We start from the raw sequence: 19,224 nt of genomic DNA, 5'->3' as shown, positions 1-19,224 counted from the left end.
AGAAAAAGCAACAACTTTTCTAGGATAAAGACAATATTGAGTTATCCAATAATAACTTAAGGTCAGTCAAAATAATGGAGCACCTCAAGACATGTCTCCCGTATTCCATTTTATTTATTTATTTATAAAATCTGTATGCTGTCCAATTACTTGCGTCTCTGGACGGCTTAAATAAATTGATATTAGCTTATCATTCAAATGAAAACAACAGCATTCAGTGCTCCTGATCATCTATCAGATGATTCAAAGATTAAGGGTACCAACTTATCTGCTGTTGCTAGTTGCAAAGTCATGTCTGACCCATCGCGACCCCATGGGCAACATTCCTCCAGGCCTTCCTAACCTCCACCATCCCCCGGAGTTCACTTGAGCTCACACTGCTTCAGTGACTCCATCTAGCCACCTCATTCTCTGTCGTCCCCTTCTTCTTTTGCCACCAATTGTTCCCAAAATTAGGGTCTTCTCCAGTGAGTCCTTCCTTCTCATTAGGTGGCCAAAGTATTTGAGTTTCATCTTCAGTATCACAGATAGAAAAATATCCTACAGCTCTCTGTACTGGCTGAGGAATGCTGAGAGTCGTAGGACCTCTGTCTAAACACGCTTAGGATTGTGCCCTAACTTACTAATTATGCCCACACTTCTGACACAGGAAACAGCTAGAGTGAGATCTAATGTTGCATAAACAGATTCTTAATCTCCACTCTTCACTTATGCTCCCCCCAAATATGCTCAGAAATGACATCCAAACTTCCAGAGCAAAATGTGGAGTATATAGGGGATTAAAGAGAGAGAAGGAATTTGTAAAGTCAACACTATTCACTTTGCTGAACACATATGGTTCATTCATCCCTAGCTGAAACATCTTACACTCTTAAAATGCAGCTTACTGTGAACAGCACATGGCATCTGTTAAAGAAAATGATGGTCCTGGATCAGCCCATGCTTAGTTACTATAGAAACAAAAAGGTTAGATTTGGAATCTCATGATTAAGTTATGAACAATAAAAATTGAACAAACAGATCCCTGCTGAGAGTAAACTATGGGGTCTGACTGTGCAGTAAAAGGTGTAAATGTAGAAATGAACAAGGTCAACAATAATAAACTGTAACCATCTGCAGCAGAAAATGTGTATAATTTAAAATAAATTCCTTTAAGTAGTAAACATATAAGTGAGCATGGCTTTTCCCCCTCTGACTAGTGGGTGTAAGGCAATGAATATGTCTCAGAGAAAGAACCAAAAGTGCTGAAGCAATTATATCATGTTCATGAAGAATAAAATCCATTTGACATCAAGCAAAAATTAAATCATAAGAACATTGCTATTGCATGCATTAATGTGGTTCCAATCAACTCTTGAGCATGGAGCAGGTAAGAAAGGAGCCAGCAAAAACAAAACTAAGTAAAACTGTCTGCAGTTTTGAATGAGAGGAACACAACAGATTAAATGATAATGGGAACAATGGACAACAGAATGCCAGTATTTAGCAACCCTTTCTGTTCCAGAGCTTATCTAGGTCATAATTCTTTAGAGATATGACATTCCCATGAGAAAAAAGTTCTCCCCAGGGAAATGCTGTTTCCATTCACCATTTATTTATTTATTTATTTTTAAATAATTCATACCCAAACAAAAGCAGTTTAACTATTGGAGTGTGCCACTAAATCAGAACAATATGTAGTACAATTACTTGTTATCACACATAAAAGACACATGAGTTATTGATTCATTCAGTCTACAGGATATTAAAATTGTAAGAGCACTGGCACAGCAGAAAGCTGAAATTCAGGACACCTTTTGTTCAGGACATCCTGCTTACTAGAGAAACTTGTAAATGGCAAATTTGATTCCTCTGACAGTCAAAGTATCTCTTCTGGTTGCCACAGAATATGAGCCTGTTGGCAATAGGCAACTGTAGGATCTGGCCTTCTGCTACAGAACTATGTCATAAGAAAGACACTTTGAAAAGCCACTCAAGAAGAAATAAAATGATCAGTAGGCTTAAATGTATCCTTTAACATTTCATGTCCAACAATGTGATCTTTGCCTGTCCAGCTTCACTTTCTTCCCTTTTTCTCTCATGAGTTATACTATTGGGCCTATGGGCATAACTGGCATTTGGAAAATGTGCACCTGGACATCATCACAAGTGGATCACAGTACAGAGATGCCAGTGGGGTTAATCACAAAAATATTAGGAATGCTCCTTTAGAGATGTACTGTATACATGCTACTCACTCTGGTTTCTATTTCTCTAGCTGTTTTCCCCTCTTTCTTTCACTCTCTGTCTCTCTGGCTCTTCTCTTCCTGTGTGACTTCCCATTTATTTCTCTCTGACTCCACTTTTTTCCCTTTCTTCTCCATCTCCCTCCCTCCCTCCCTCCCCCTCTCTCTCTTGACTCATCTTTCCTTCTTGCTCTCTTCCCCCCCTGCACTATTCTGATTTGCCCAAAATATGTAAATATTTGCATAAATGTTTCTACCCCCCCCCCCAAAATGCCTAAAAGGGACTGCACTTAGGCACCTTATTGATTTCTGTGACGTATGTAGACAAAATAAGATGGATAGTACAGGTTGTTGTGTCCAGTATGGGGACACGACCTGTACAAGATTTGATGTACCTGGCCCATCAACAGAGTACCACGGTCTCCTTTCTAGGCTTGTCTACATGCTAGATTTCTGCACTTGTTCCTTCCATGTCCCTAGCTGTATACCTGATGGCAATGCACACATTTCACATCTGCTGTCCTGTTAGATCATCTGAAACAGTTCCATGAGTCCCATTGAAGGTAACAATCACAATAAATACAAGCACATCAGGTTGGTAGGTGCAAACAGTGACAGGTATTTATAGCACAAGATATATGAACAAGAAGCAAAGAGCCCATTGATTGGCCAGCTTTCTCTCACAAAATTCAGGTGCTCATGTGCTACCATGCACATGCACCCCCTGAAAGGGCTTAGCTTGAGCTTACATTCTTAGCTGGGTATGATTCCTAATGTGATTAGTCCAGGAAACATTGTTTTCACTCTAAATTAAAACAGTGCGGAGACAACTGTTTTAACAAAACAGCAGCAGCAGCAGCAGCATGGGAAAACTCATAATTAATTACGGTATTCCCACAGAGAAGGTTCAGAGTATTATCATTCAAGGAGCATTGCTAAATTATTCCATCTTCCTCCTTGATGGAAGATTTCTGGTGAGGGAAAAAAGAAAATAAGGAATGGGAAAACATAGGATTACAAGTAGAAGATGTTGTGCAGGCTCCCTGTAAAAATCTACGCATTAAGGAAAGCTTTGTCCTGAAGCATCTTTTGTCTAGTTTGGCTCTTATGTGAAAGCAGCTGATTCAATAAACTCTAACATGGCAAACAGCAGCATGAAAATGGGAATTTACATTAGGTAAGTAATAAGGGGAGGGGGAAGCTAAGTTCTGTTCCCACTGCTGGAGTCCTGATCCAATTTGGGGGAGGGGAACACTGTGATTGTTTATAAAACAAATAGAGGACAATTACCCTCATGAATATACAGCTAAGTTTGTCTCTCAAGAGGCCTGACATTTAAAACACCACATTTATAACGTGTGATGTTACTTTCAAGTATGTTAGTGAGTGTATCTAACAGGAATATTAGCACAGGGATATTCTTTTCCCCACACACAATACTTTATTAACATTCTGAGAAGGCATGAAAGAATTTTCTAAGCTAAAATAGCATAAAATATATGTGATAGTTAAAATATAACATTTAATTGCACATCTGACCGAACTTGGTGGCTCTAGGCTCACTGAAGCATGCACAAAACTTCAAATGAAGCAGAGGGTGGGGGTGGGGGGCAGGAAGAAAAAGGGCAAGAATGTGACCCAGCTATTTATAGAGAGAGGTTAGTTTGCAGAATTCTTGCTTTTTAGTCTCTGCCTGGGTGGAGTTGGGAATACCTCAAAGGAAGCTTGTTTTGTGGAATAAAAGAAGTAAAAAACAAATTTGACTTTTTAATTCCCTACTTCAAACAGTATTTAGTAATTGGTTTATTTAAAAAGAAATTTTAGCTCAATTCGAACCAAGGGTTTCAAATTTTAAATGTGATTTCAGACCTTTTAAAAAGGTATACAATAGTACCACTATATGCGGCTAATAATGACGATATTTATTCAGTATTTGCACATGCTGTTCTGAATAGCAAATTGTTGTAAGACACAATCAGCAACACTATGTAAGATTAGAACTCTAAAAATGCACAGTGGAAATGTTTTCTGAAGGACTTATTGTATCTAGAAGATATGGACAATGTCTGTAAAACAACTACAAGATAAATCTCAACAATGTACCGAAGACAAAGCTGAGAAATTCTCTTGGTTTTCTTGTCTTATGGTGGATATGACATTGTACCAAAGGATTATGCAGAGAACAGAAACAGCCTCGTTGTATCAGCTTGAATAGAATGAACATGAGGCAGTAAACTAAAAATGATTCCCACTGAGCTACAGTCATGAAACACTTAGTTTAAATGAAAGTTTCTGATGATATGTGGATATCCTGAGCTCTAATAAAAGCTGTCATGCACTATCTTTCACTTTGGGAACAACTCTACACAGTCCTGCACAAACTCTATTTACTTTGTACTGAACTTCTATATTTTTAAGCAGCATGCCTCAGATTTTTTATTTTTTACACCAGAAGCCGCATCAGGGGTCAGGAGTCGAGAGACAAAGCCATAAATCAGGACCAAAACCAAGGTAGAATAAAGGACATACCACAAATCAGGACCAAAGAGCACATCAGAAATCAGAACCAGAAATAAAAATAAGAATAAGAATGCTCCTTCAGACTCTGTTGATCAAGGCTCAAGTAAAACTGGAAGCCCTGAGTTCAGAGCCTGTACAGAGTTTGGGGGTGTTTCACTGCTGTAACAGCCACACCATATGGAGCAGCCATACAAGGTCCCACAACTATTAATTTGAATTGCAGCAGCTCCAAAAGCCAGCTCATTACAGTCACAGGCAGTAGCCTCAGGGTCGATCCTAAGAGCTGCATTAAGTAAACAGATATCATTCCTCAAAACTATAGTTCAGTACTTCACAAGTCAGCCTATCTAGTCAGCACTTAATGTCCATAATTTTTGCACTAGGCAGGCAAGCCACCATAAATCCAACATGTCTGCAAGAATGCATCTCTTTTAATTTCCTTATTTTTAAATGTCCCACTATAACAAGGGTGGGCAACTTCCATCAGCCCCAAACAACATAGCCAATGGTGAGGGATCGCGATAGCTGTAGGTCAATAGATCTCGAGGCCACCAGTTGCTCTCCTCTGTATTACCATGACACTATCCACCAAGCTCCAAAAATATACACTGAATATGAGATTATATAGATGCATCTCTTGAAAGATGGGTCCCTTTTAGGGGTTCCCTTTCTATTTTCCTAGTATGATGCCTTCCTGCTCTTGTTTTCCACAACAGTCCCTTCTAAGGGCCAAAATGACATGCCACATCAAATGCATATTCACATTTTGCATGCATGCATTTTAACAAACTGTAGATAAAAGTGTAGTTTCACTTTTCGCCTACTTTATGACCCAAATGAAAATTCCGACTGCCTTCCAAAACCCCCTATTTGCCTTGCGAATGAAGCTTCTATTGTTGCCAGATTTGGGGAAGGAAGGGAGATGGCAGCTATTAAAAAATAGACAAATGTGAATGTGCTTAGTACACACACACAAAATTCAAAGTTCAAAATTCTCTTATGGTCAGGGTCACACAAATCAGATAATCAGGTATTTGTTTGTTTCAGACTCCTGGGATCAACAGTCCTGGAACACTCTTCCTTTCTTAATGGTAATGAAATAAGTGGCATGGGCACTCTATGACTAGAAAGATCTCCTTGCAGAACTTGTTTCCTGAGTTAAATAAACAAAATGATACTATATTCATTTTGTTTATAAATCTAGTGAACTACAGAAATCCAGTTTGTTCTCATATGTTTTCACAACCGTCAATTATTTGAAATATCTAGAGCAGGTGGGACATAAATTAGCCACAAAGAATGTTTCATGTATTTCATTCATGTATGTAAAGAATGTTTTAACGTATAATGTTCCCCAGAGTTGCCTCCCTTCAATTGCATGGTTTCCTCAAAAGATGCACAACCTGTCCATGAATATGTCTTTCATAGAGCAGTACTTCCACGGGACAACTAAAGACTGTAGAAAGCTCTCAAAAGCAGGCAGAGGAGGTAGCTAGCAATCTACAAAGCATAGCTGTCAGCAATCTAGGCTGCAGTCCACAGTCTAGTGGCAGATACAGACTGTCAAAACGAGCACAAATCTACTTTGCAAATTGGTAACCTTGAGGGCTAGCACTGCAGGATTGGCAAAATAAAATTCATCTGGCAAAGGACTGGCAAGATAAAACTAACAGAGGCAGCAAGTTCACTAAATGCCAAGAAGCCAACATCTTTTACATGGGTTTAGAAAATCATGATCAAAAACAGTATGAAGGGAGAGACTGATAAGATAGAAAAGAACAGATTCAAATGAAGTCAGAACTATTTCCACTTGCTATAGTTAACTGTAGAAATTAGGCCAGATGCAGGCATCAATGACATTTGCTTGAAAACAGGGAAAGGCAACCAACTGCTGCCAGATGCATTTATGCTTAGTGTAATAGGTTCAGAACAGTTCATTACACCATACGTAAAATAGCACTTTACATCTTGACATAATTGGAAACAATTTCAGTCAACTTTGTGTCTGGACTGAGAATGTTATCAGAAGTCTTGAGAACTCTTCTGCATTAAAACAAAACAAAACTCTGCAATATACAGCTTTAATTTATTACATTTCTATATTGCCAATTAGCCAAGACAAATGTGAAAACTTAGAACCACAAAATAAAGTGATAGAAATCCATAAGTGTATGACAGAAAAAAACCAAAGTAGCAACCAAGATAAAAGTCAGCAACTATGCAAAGATCTAAAATGCACTAACACAGGATTTAAATTTGAAAGGCTAAAATGCCTGGGAAAATAAAAAGGTCTTCATCTGGCACTGAAAGGCTACAGTGTAGGTGCCAAAAGAGCTTCTCTTGGGAAGTCATTTCACAACTAAGGTGAAACCTCTGACAGAGACCTTTTCTTGGTAGCCACTTGTCTCAGCTCATTTGGCAGCAACAGATGGAGGGTGGTGTCTGAGTGTCCATGAAGGCATATATGGAAGGCAGTGACACCAATCTTTTTCATTTGAAATACTGATATTATCTGTAGTATACATAACACTGAAAGAACAAACAAAAATATTTTGGCTATGCTTAAAGGAAATGATTATTTCCATTCATTTGTAGCTCTAAAGTAATCCATGGTTATGTTTTTGTGATAAAAAAATTCTTCTCTATTATGGCTGATAATAAGTCAGACTCTTATATCCAACTATTTCTAAGCCAATAAAAACTAAAAAGGCAGGGACTTACAAACTCTTGTTCTATTCCATTGATGGAATGAAGGCATCTTTCCAAGTTAAAATAACTTGTAGAAATTAAGAAAAGCATAAAACAGAAGCACCGATCATATTTTAATTGCAAACACAAATACATTTGCTTTGACTTTATAGTGAATGAATATCTTCTAATTTCTTCATAAAAAGTGAAGGCTATTAGAATTATAACAATTCTCTTGAGACTTCAAATACTGTAATTCTATGTGAATTATAATTCTGTTCCACTGATCACCATAAAAAGGTACTTTTCTGTCCTCTCTGGGAATAATCCCTTCCAATGTGAAATTGATTTTTCTTTTTGTTGGAAGTAAAATGCCATGAAACCAATGTAACACACAGCAGTGAATTTCTTCTTTACAACAGCTGCTTCAGTTTGCCAAGTAGTAGCAGTGGCATTCAGCTACTCATTCGGAAGCTGACAGGCAGGCAAAGACCAAGCATTCCAGCAACGTATCAACAAAGAAATCAGACAGCTAATTATTATAACTGGTTAAAACTCAGTTTCATTTATATCATGTTTATGTCAGCACCACATTGAGTTACAGATGTGAAGCTTATACCCACAAATGATTTATACTCAATTGCCTGCACACTAACAAACATTAACAATGATGAAAAAATTCCATTTTCATAGAGGGCAAGGACTAGTAGATATAGTTGAGTTTCTGAGAAATGATTGTGTGCTATTAACTGTCCAACTGCAGAAGATATAAATATATTCCTTGCAATTGGTACCAGGTACCATGTGCTCCATCCACTAGCATCATCATGTAAAGTTCTTGTAACATGACAGTGCAGCAGTCACAGGTGATTTTGGATAGTGCTGTTGGCATAACACAAGACCATTCTCTCACACATAAATCAACTTAGGAGTACTACTAAGTGCTCAGGTAGCTCTTCATAAGAAAAGGCAAAGAACTTGTTAAAAGTCCTGTATCTCCTTTCTGTAGGACTGCCCCAACATTCAATAAATTGTAATGATGCTTTTCTTTCTTTGGGGAGATGCACTCTTTCCATCCCCAAAGCACAAAAACACATATCTGTCAGTTAAATTAAATGTCCATGACAGTGAGTCAATGAGAAACTTCCATTGAGAAATCCGTCTTACTCAACACCACTTAAAGTCATAAACTAATGGTTGTGCAACTATAATAAAGACACGTGAAGTAGAAGCAGTTGTTTGAAAACGTTGTACTATAACATGCTAGTTTTTCATTCTGTCCTATATTAAAATTATTTATAAAACATTGCTTTAAAGCCGAAAAGCAAAGACCACTTCAGAGGTTTTCCAATGCAAGTGTCATATCAGAAAAAGCATTCTTAACCTTAGCCTCTGCTTGTTGCCCTGTAAGCCTTTTAAATATGTAAAACTATCAAAATATTCTCCTACCCCCGTTTCAAGCTTTCTCCTCAAAATCAGCCTTTCTTGTAATTTGACTTCTAAAGTGTTCATCATATCATAGATCCCTATGAGTAACTTGCAACAAAGGTAACTAAATCAAAACAGGAACTGAATCCAAATAAATATGCATAAGATTGTAGGCTTAGTTTATTTTGTGAAGAACCATGAAAACTGTGTTAAGGGACAGCTATATAAAATATGTACATAAATAAAACTAGGTGAACAACTGAGGAAATATTAAACTTTTAGGCTAATTAATAAGGAAGCTGTTTTAGAATTTACACCAAAAATACAGAAACAGATACAGAATATCCCTCACTTCTCCCAAGTAACAGAAAACTCCTGGGATGACACTCAGGTTTAATTCATTTGGACATGAGGACACTGTCAATGTACAGTATTGGTTTTACTGACAAATACAAAAACAGAAAAGATTCAGAAGCAAATGCAGGTGGCATTTACAGCAGGTGGCAAAGCTTTTATTTCTGTTTCAGGTTTCCAAATAAGACTATATAACTCCAAGCATGCTTCTGTCAACTCAGAGTTCTCCCTATCTCTAAAAATTCAAACTGTTTTGAGCTGTTTATATGTCCTCTCCCATCAGCTGAAGGAAATATCTTTCTCAAATCCGGTAAATACCATATTCCAAAAGGTCAAGAGAAGTACCAAACTAATGGGAGAAGAGGATCTGTCTCCCTTAGTTCCCCCACTGAGGAGACATCAACCAGACAACCTTACAGAACACAAAGTTGTTCACAAATTCTGATTTGAAATGGCTTAAGTGATTCAACAGTTTTATCTCAAAAATACAAACACACTAGATTGGATCCAACATTGTCATTCCACTGATGCAAGCAGTTTTGTCAGAAGAATTTGGAAGGAAGCTCTCTCTCTCTCATGTGTTCTCAAAATCTGCTACAGAGGGGTGGACAACCCTTTGGAACAAACAAATACTAGGTAGCACAGAAGGCTGCAAGGAGATAACAGCAAGTTCTTTTGCACTCGTAGAATTTCACTGATTTAAGCCATTGGACACAGACTGCATACTAAGACATTTCTTTTCAGCAATTATGAATAAGCACTGGAGGATCAATGTGCTTTACTGCATTTCAATTGTGCATTTTAATTAATATTTCTCTGTGCGAGAGAGAGTAATTAGGCAATACCAACTTGGGATTTGTAATGACTTTCCTACCGCTATCCAGAGAAATAAGTTAAAAATCTGCACACTCAATTAATGATATAATAATCTAGAAAAAATAATGGAAATAAAGCTACACCAAGTTATACAGCAGATAAGCAAGTACAGATCCACAAAAAGAATAAAAAACATCCCTCATTTGTGTTGATCTTTTTACCCTCTTTTTACTGACAGAAACATTACTATTAATATAGTGATGGCCACCCAGCGCCTATGGGAATGGGCAGTATACAAAAATGAAAAGAAAAGAAAATATATTACAAAAGTGATCTGTCATCTTTTACGAAATATCTTGCTATACTTCTTAGTATATCTTGTTGTACTTTCTTAGGTAGTTTCTCTAAACCGTTTTTCATACTATATTCAGAGGTCATTGAAGCTGATGACTGAATTGTAATGCCAGTTACTTGAGCCTAAGAAATTATTTCCACAGTTAGAAGGAAATATGAATAGTATAAAAGTGAATTTTACAGTGACACAAAAGCACAATACACAGTCCTAACAGCTACGTTCAGTGTAACGTGTTCCTTGACTATTTATACTGATATCCATAATTGTTTACTGGATGCAGCATTAATGATTTGCAGCAGATGCTGCATTTAAAAACCAATGAAAACATAAATTTTACTTTTGTCTTTAAAACCACCAATAGTATTTGGCAACTACAGGAAGAAGCACCGTGATAGAAAAGATTAATATTTTCCATTTGTATTCTCCTTCCCTAACAGGCAAACATATAATCCAAAATTCAAAGTACTTACTAAGTCTCTGTGAAGCACCCAGTTTGCATGGAGATAATGGATTCCATCAAGAATCTGATAAAGTAGTGACTTGACCATAGATCTCGGCAACTGCATGGGCTTTTTGTTTGCTTTTGAGGCACGATGGAACTTGATAATATGCTGGAAATAAAAAGAACACGAATATGAAAGTAACATGTCAAAATAAATTCTCATATAGCAACACAGTAAACACAGTTTTTACTGAAACAGTAAAAATCTTTACGGAAACAATCCTGCTGATATGATAGGTCAGAATCTCTGTTACAACCTTGAAACTGTGCTCTGAAGTAGGAGGTGAGTCTCTGATCTTGGAGTGTCTTGTCTCCACCCCTGTAGCCAGTCTGGTCCACTCCATGCCAGCTACAGCTCCGAAGTTGGAACAATCAACTCGGAGCTGACATTTGGTAGTCATTCTGAGGGCATTAGGGAGGGGGGAGCTCTGCAATGCATCATGGTAGCACATCATTAGTTTTAGCTAATTGTTAAAATTAGCTATCTAAGTGTTTCACATGGTGGGACAAGCACAGAGATGATCTATGCCTCTGTGCTTCTCCCACTCTCAACAGAGTGCCTATAATCCTCTGAGTTCAGAGGGTTTGGGGTAGCTGCATTAGACTGCACCACCCATTTTAAAATCTAAAATGGTAAGCAATTACTTACCCTTTGGCATGTTTCTATACCTAATACTTAAGAAAATGCAACATGATCTTTCAACATACCTGGCTTTGAAACTTAGGAGACTGAAATGGCTTTGATTTGTAGAATGTTCTTCACAGGCCCTTTCCAGTTCTTAGGCAATTACTTCATTGCTCTAAAGCAGCCTTCCCCAATATGGTAGCCTTCAGAGGCATTTGGACTACAACTCCCAGAACTGCTATCCAGAAGGGACACTGACTGGGAATTCTAGGTGTTGCAGGCCAAGCGTGTCTGTAAGGCATGAGGCTGGGGAAGGTTGTAATGCAATTTCATAGCAATGAGCATCACATTTTTACTAAACAGTCATAAACTCTGGATGTCTTTATTGAAGAATTTAAGAGTTTACAACTGAAATATGTTGTTAAAAGGTGATAAATTTGCATATTTTGTAGTGCTTTCCTGCATCATGGGAAGGCAATACATGGCTGGCAACATGCATGCAGACCTACCACCACAGTCAGTTTTGCCATTCCCACCACATCATTTCCCAATGTTGGCAGTACAGCAGCAAAGCCAGATCTCCATCACATCTTACATCATGTCAGTCTTTGGCTATAGCAAGAGTTACATCTGCACTATTCAAGCCAGCTTCCCTAACTTCATGGGCTCATTGCAAATTGCAAATAAGATGGTTGTACAATTACCATAGTTAATATTCATAAGTGACAGTTTATCTGTCTACCTGGATAATAAACCACACTTTGTCAAGCTATCAGGCCAATGAACAATAAATGTAATAATGCTATAATGTGATATTTAATATAATGCAGAGCAATATTAAACCTGAAATCAAAAGAGAGAGGAAAATTTATGCTAGAGAAAGGATGCAAGAAGTCATGAGGTAAACTGTTTGGCTCAGCCATCATGGAGTTGTTAAAACATAGTTCATGTTGTCCTTCTATATCAGCAACGGAAAGGATAAGAAAAGATAGAAAAGCCCTGCGTCCAATTGAATAGGAAAACATTGCCAAATGAATCCTATCCTATTTCTCCTCTGTGGTAAAACCAAGCTCAAGCTTCGTTTACTGGCATTGCCAACAGGATTGGCAGGCCTCATGTCCAAAAGAGAGACTGCTGAATCTCCAGACAAAGCTGTCACTTGTGTGGTATGTAGTTGGATCTGCTAAACAGGTCTGCTAAGATGAGGCCCTTGCTGCAAGTGATACGCCACTGTGATTGGCCAGTGCTGTAAGTCCAAAACAATGTCTATCCCTCTGAGTGCTCAGTTAGAGTATTAGATTTCATCAAGGTTGGAACCTCTGCAACAGTAACACTGGTAGCATCCAGAAGGATTGGTTTCTTCAGTGTGATGGTGTTTAAAAGGTCCTGATGTCTGTACTTTGTCCTGCTATATGACCCTCCTTCCCAAAGAGGGTTTAAATGCATTTGGTTAACTTCTCTTGGGCTTTTTTAGCTTTGCATGCAAAAGAAATCAAATTAATATTTCCAGCCAATGAACTCTAGCTTCTTCCCCACAATTTAACAACTAGAAACTTCTTCCATCATCAACCTTTCGAGCAGGGGTCCCCAACCCCTGGGCTGTGGACCAGTACCAGCCTGTGGCCTGTTAGGAACTGGGCCGCACAGCAGGAGATGAGCAGTGGGTGAGATCCAGAGTTTGAATGTGAGAGTCAAGATAAAATCTCTTCAAAGCTCAAACTATAACATATTTTATGAATTGTTTTCAAGTTTTAATTAATCAATTTGGCATTTAATTGTGTTATTTTTACCTTAAATTATGCATATTTACTGTTTATGTTTATTGAGATGGATATTATTTGGGGTCTGGGAACAGATTAGTTCACGTTCCATTATTTCTAGTGGGGAACACTGCTTTGGAGTTCAAAAGATTCAGAGTTCAAACAGCCTCCTGAAATAAATTAAGTTCAAAGCATGAGGCACCATTCATCCCAAAACCAACCCCTCCCCTGGTCCATGGAAAACCTGTCTTCCATGAAACCAGTCCCTGGTACCAAAAGGGTTGGGGACTGCTGCTTTAGGGAACAACTTTTGGTTATATTAATTGCATTCAGTAGTGCCTAATTATTTTCTGTTTTTATGAATTAACTAGCTGACCCAAGGACATCTAGAGCAAGAACATATTGTTTAAATATGGAGGGAAGGTTAGGATATGTAAGGAGGGACAGTTATTCAAAACAAGGATAATGTTCTGATCATCACCATATTTTCAGACATAAACAAATGAAGCTAATATTATTCAATACTTGGATTCAAAATAGATGGCATGAAATCTAGAGCTGTGATCAGAGCAAACTTCTTTTAATATTTAATTTTGCTTTTTATGACCTTCACTGGCCAAAAATAATGTCATGTATTCCAGAACATTGCTAGAACTGTATACCTACTAATTGCTGAACAAGAGCAAACTGCACTTATACACATTCCAATATTTGATACTATGTCCTAAAAAGATAAAGAGCTCTATTACAAGGATATCTATGTTCACTGCCCAGAAAACCTTGGCTATTGAGTAATACAGAAATGAAATATATAACAGTACTACTAACATAACACATTTCTCAGATTATGGCTAGATTCTAGAATCTAGATTATTAGCTGTACAAAGCAAGGAAGAAAGGCTCTCCAAATGAAAGTGGAGGAGCTGGGACAATTGCCAGGAAGGGGAACAATGTCAATTTGGGAACAAATTCTATTTATTCAATTGCACAGAATCTCTTCTTGTACAGCAGCCTGTCACTATTTCAGAAACCTATCCACCCACACCTGCCCAGGCAAAGTAGGCAGGACCGGTAATGCGGCTACTTCCCACAAAAACAGCAATCAAGAACACCATTCACACCATCAATTATGGCTTGGGAACACTATCTCTGAGACGGAAGCTGGATGACCCCCTAGCTTCCAGAGGCTGTTGTATTCCAAGAGGCAGACCACAACAACCCCTTTAAAGAAGAGTGGTTGCATTGAAATGAAAGTTCCTCATGAGTAAAGGGTATCTCATAGTTAGGGCCTTCATCAGAAAGGCTACTTCTAGAGGCCTCTGATCTCCTGAAACTGAGTCCTGTGGGTAAGGGAGCCAAAAGCTTCACTTTAAAACCTCAGTCTTAAGCAGGGAGAACTGTCTGCTGTGGATGATTTTGAGATTTTCAATTAACGTGACTGGATATAGCAGGTTGCTGTGACCTAGATCTTGAGCGTACACTGTGCTTTACATAGCAAAGTATTTGTTTTCTGGTGATCTGATTCCACTTTCTCTGAGGCTTATGAACCATCTTCCTGCTTTTTTATTACTGAATGGGGCTTTCTTTTTAAAAAGCTTCAGAGGGTAAATGTTGCAGGTTTGCTTTGAGACCTATTCTTGAAATTAAAGGTCTTAGAGGTGCATACCTCAACATGCTATATGGATGTGTTAAAGTTACAGGCACCTATGCGAGCTTTTAAGATTAAGTTGTATGTTTTCTCCCATTTTCTTCCAATAGGGTTCTTTTTGGCATGATCCACCATTAATTTATTAAGATTATGCTTGTGATTATTATTACACTGCATTTATATCTCGCCCTTCTTCCTCCACTGAGGAATCCAAGATGTGTTACAAACCCTCATTTTAACCTCACCATAACCCTATGAGGTAGGTTGTGCTGAGAGTCTGTGACTGGCCCAGAGTCAACAAGTGCACTTCGAAGCTGGAAATATTTCTAGTACTAGAAGGAGTAGAAGAAAATGAAATAAAGCTGTTGTTCCAGCAGCCATCCCAACTCCCAGTTTGTTGTAACCTAGTTTTCCTAACCTGCTGCTTGTTCAGATTGATCTGTTGTATGGCTAACTTGTGGATTCCTGATAAGAAACTGTTCCTTGGATTGTGCTTGATTTGGACTATTTACTTGTGCTTGATTTGGCTCTGCTTGTGGACTGCCCTTCTTCATGATTGATAATATTGTGCTTCCTACTGCACCCATCTTTTGGCACAAACAAAGTAACACAAAACACCAGAAATAATGAGAACTTTTTACTGGTAGCTAATCAGATTTCATAGATGAGTTGCTTAGCTCTCACAGCCAAAGCTTAATGGCTGCAGCTCCCCAGAAATCATGCATCTGATAGGATTAGCTACAGGCTTAATGTTTAAAAGTTCAATGTTCAAACAACAGTCAAAACTAATAACTACAACATGTCAGAGAATACTACAACTTGATTTCCAAGTTGCAAACACTATGGTTCAAGATATAAGGCAAGGCGCTTGAATGTATCTTGGAGTACACAATTCCAGGCAATGACTAACAAAGGCTCTAGAAAAAGACTTAAATAAATTTACACACACAGTGATTTAGTCTAACCTTAAAAGATACATGGGTACCTCCATGCTACATGGGTCAAAGCCTGTCAAACCCTAGGTTCAAGAGCAAATCCAAAGTAAACCCACATTGAAGCAATTTCCACAACAACAGCTTCTACTTTGATATGTTTATGCTACCTGTGCCAAAGCTAGAAAAATCCAAGACGCACAGTCAGTCTAAGCCAGCAGACCATCTGGCCGATCGAAAAAGGAAATATATACTCCAAAATATAACAGCACCTCCCATGACAGGTTCTTAACGATTTTCAGATCAAACAGGCAATTCAGATTAAAGTCTCAGTAAAAAGTGTTCCTTGCAGTTCAGAGGGAGGGAAGTACCAAAGAATAAGAGATAAATGCAGTATATAGCAGACAATAAAAGATGAACCTTAAATACAATATTCCCAGAAAATGCTGCCACCCTGGTCAAGTGGTTGAAAAAAGGGTAAGGCAAGGGATCTTTATCTCATAAAAAAAACTTATGCAAAACAGGGTGCTTCTATTCCATTTTAAGTTGATAAATCCGCCTATGTGACAACGTGTCCTTTCTGCTAGTTTCTCATGGAGAGGCTGTTAATTAAGTCAGGCATGACCTTCAAGGAAAACCAATAGCATTTAGACAGGAGATAGACTCTCTACACACTTTCTTTTGAGAAAACTGCCAGAAATAAGCTCATATTAATTCTGCCACTTCACAAGCCAGTTATGCCCAAACCAGTTCTTTTGCCATTACATGAAAAGCCAAATATTTAGGCCATGGGCTTCTCACTACTGAACTGGTTACCAAAACCCTCTGGACAAGTTCTAATCAGATTCTGATCTTAATCTAGAGTCCACTGCTACACTGGAGTTGAGCCCCAATTGCTTTTGGTCTTTCCTTGCCTTCTATCTTGGCTAAACATTTACTCCCAAGTCTGCTCCTGGACTAAGCTTGATACACTCACAGCAGATCACATATGGCTTGTGTTATACTTATTACTGAAACAGCATGGGCTCATACTATGTTGAAATGGCTCCCTTAAGTACTGCAGGTAAAAGTCAAGTGTCTCTTAATTTGTCACAACTGCACAAAATACCCATGTCTCTTTAAATGAGTACATGAATCAGTTCAAGGAAACTAGAAAGTGACAGAAGCAGTATTTAAATAGCAAGAACTTCTAACTGGATTTTAAAAACTTCTTGTTTTAGCAGTAAAACATTGTTTTGTGGTTGTTTTTAAAAGCAAACAAATGAAATTATTTGTAATGAGCCTTTAACAGTTTTCAACTAAGGACTGTACACGCATGCCTTGTGTAATTAACTTTGATGGGGAAAACTTCAAAAGCGAGTGAGCATATATTAATAAATCTGTAAGGACAAGTTATCTAATTATATGATGCATGCAGCAGCATGAATCTCATGATTTTATATCATTTTGATCCAAGTTTTTCTTTGCTTTGAACACTGCATTGTATGTGTTTGTCTGCGTACATGTATTTTTCTTGGCAGTAAACTACTATTCCTGCGTTTCGTAACACAGTTTCATCACTACTGTGAGCAATGCACCAATTTGTCATAGGCAAACCTATCTTTTCTGTTAGTGCAATCCTAATTCCATATAGCTTCAGTAACAGGAATATTTCCACAGGAAAAACAGATCAAAACAAGCTGCTGAAGGACAAATACTAGGTTTTCATATTACATATGAGGATTCAGCGCATAAAATGACTGCACATATAAAACCCCAATATGTAATCAGTACCTGAACAAGCTCTTGTTTAAGCCTCTCTTTCATTTGCACAGGATTTTTGAAATTAAGGATCTCTAAAGCACTTTTTGAAAGAAGAAATGAGACATAAGAGATTTGTGGTAAGGTCTCCTAACTTTTCTATTTTTTCTTAAGAGCAGCTGCTGGTTCTCCTCAGACTTGATCACACACATGGTGCTTATGGGTTCCTTTCCCATATACTTCAACTTCTCTTCCACAAGAGCTCTGATTTGCCATACAAAAGAAAATTATGGGATTACCCAAAGTTTTCCTATGCTTTGCCTGATTTGTTCATTGGGTAGGTTTAAAATATAATAAAATTGATGCTGATAACCCATCAGGATCTGCTATTCAAACAGAACTGTCAAAAGACACAAACATACACTTCCTTGGCCTTTGGAGATAACCACAATCTGGAAAAATATTTGAGCTTATGTTGTGTCACATTCCCTTAAAAACCCAGTCCTCAAAAAATGATGACTGCCTTGACATAGCTTTGCAGAAATTATTTATGTATTTATGTATGCTTTGTGAGCCGCCCCGAGGCTTTGTTGTGATGGGGGCAGCATAGAAATGCTTTAAATAAATAAATAAATAAATAAATAAATAAATAAATAAATAAATGTGCCAGCACAATGATGTAATAGTGTCATTGGGAATCAACATTTAACAATTTGATTTGGAAGGGAAGCAAAATACCTCAATTACCAAAATTATTGGTAATTGTTATGGAGGGGATGGAGCAAAACTGCTATTCTGTTCACCCTTTAATTCGAGAGACCTCTACTTATCTTCAGTGTATAGGTCTCAAAATCTGCATTCATCTGATTCAACACTACACAGAATTCATCTGCATTCAACACTACACAGAACTGAATTAGACATAACTTTGGGGAAAATTTAAAGAACAGGCTTCCAGATCCCCCAGCAAGAGACAAACACATGTGGTGAAACAGCCAGGTAATTCTGAACTTACCCACAAGTCATGTTCAGCATAATCAAACAGCAGCCACACCTTTCTGTCACTATGAGAAAGGAAAACCTTCTGTAATGCAATCACATTAGGGTGCTTCAGCTCTCGTAAAAGCTGCAAGTGAAGAGACAAACACCATCAATATTTTAGCCATCACAGAGTTTGTTTGTTTGTTTGTTTGTTTATTAAAAGCTTTTCTATTCCGTCCCCTACAAACATCTCAGGATGGCTTACAATAAATAAGAGTTAAACAGATCTTGTTTTGCTTCCCCGTTTCTTCTACCTGCTTCTCTTCTGATTAATTCTATGTAAGACAGAAGCTCTAATGGTTTACAGGGAATGAGGAAGAGTGTGATTGTGCTTTATCCAGACACTAAGCATGCATAGCCTGCTTGATGCATTTCCACTGTCATTCTTTTTAGTAATTGGACTATTTTTTTTAACTCAGCTCCATAAATACAATATTTTGTTATTTTTACACAATTTATTTATACATATATAAGCTGAACACTATACAGATTATCAGGAATCAAGAAGACAAGAAAAATCTCTATTGCTGCAACAAATGATCTACAACAATTGCAATAGTGAATGAAACACCGCTCATTTCAAATAGTCA

At 37.8% G+C, this 19,224-nt stretch overlaps 1 protein-coding gene across 9 annotated transcripts in view; it reads right to left on the bottom strand.

Moving 5' to 3' along the window:
* The window catches only part of CDK19 (cyclin dependent kinase 19), a 114,903-nt gene that overhangs the window by 48,133 nt on the left and 47,546 nt on the right, over positions 1-19,224 (bottom strand). For 8 of the 9 annotated variants that reach the window (XM_044426449.1, XM_044426457.1, XM_044426476.1 and 5 more), the window contains 2 exons: positions 18,609-18,719; positions 10,857-10,997 (listed from right to left, as the gene is read on the bottom strand). In XM_044426449.1, coding sequence (XP_044282384.1) covers positions 10,857-10,997; positions 18,609-18,719 — 252 coding nt within the window. Of the gene's footprint in view, positions 1-10,856; positions 10,998-11,145; positions 11,416-18,608; positions 18,720-19,224 lie in introns of those variants that run through there. The other variant, XM_044426497.1, reaches the window with a different exon arrangement.

Source organism: Varanus komodoensis, unplaced genomic scaffold (genome assembly GCF_004798865.1).
Source record: "Varanus komodoensis strain SLA01 unplaced genomic scaffold, ASM479886v1 scaffold1, whole genome shotgun sequence".
Lineage (NCBI taxonomy): Eukaryota > Metazoa > Chordata > Lepidosauria > Squamata > Varanidae > Varanus > Varanus komodoensis.
This window is presented reverse-complemented; position numbering and strand designations above follow the sequence as displayed.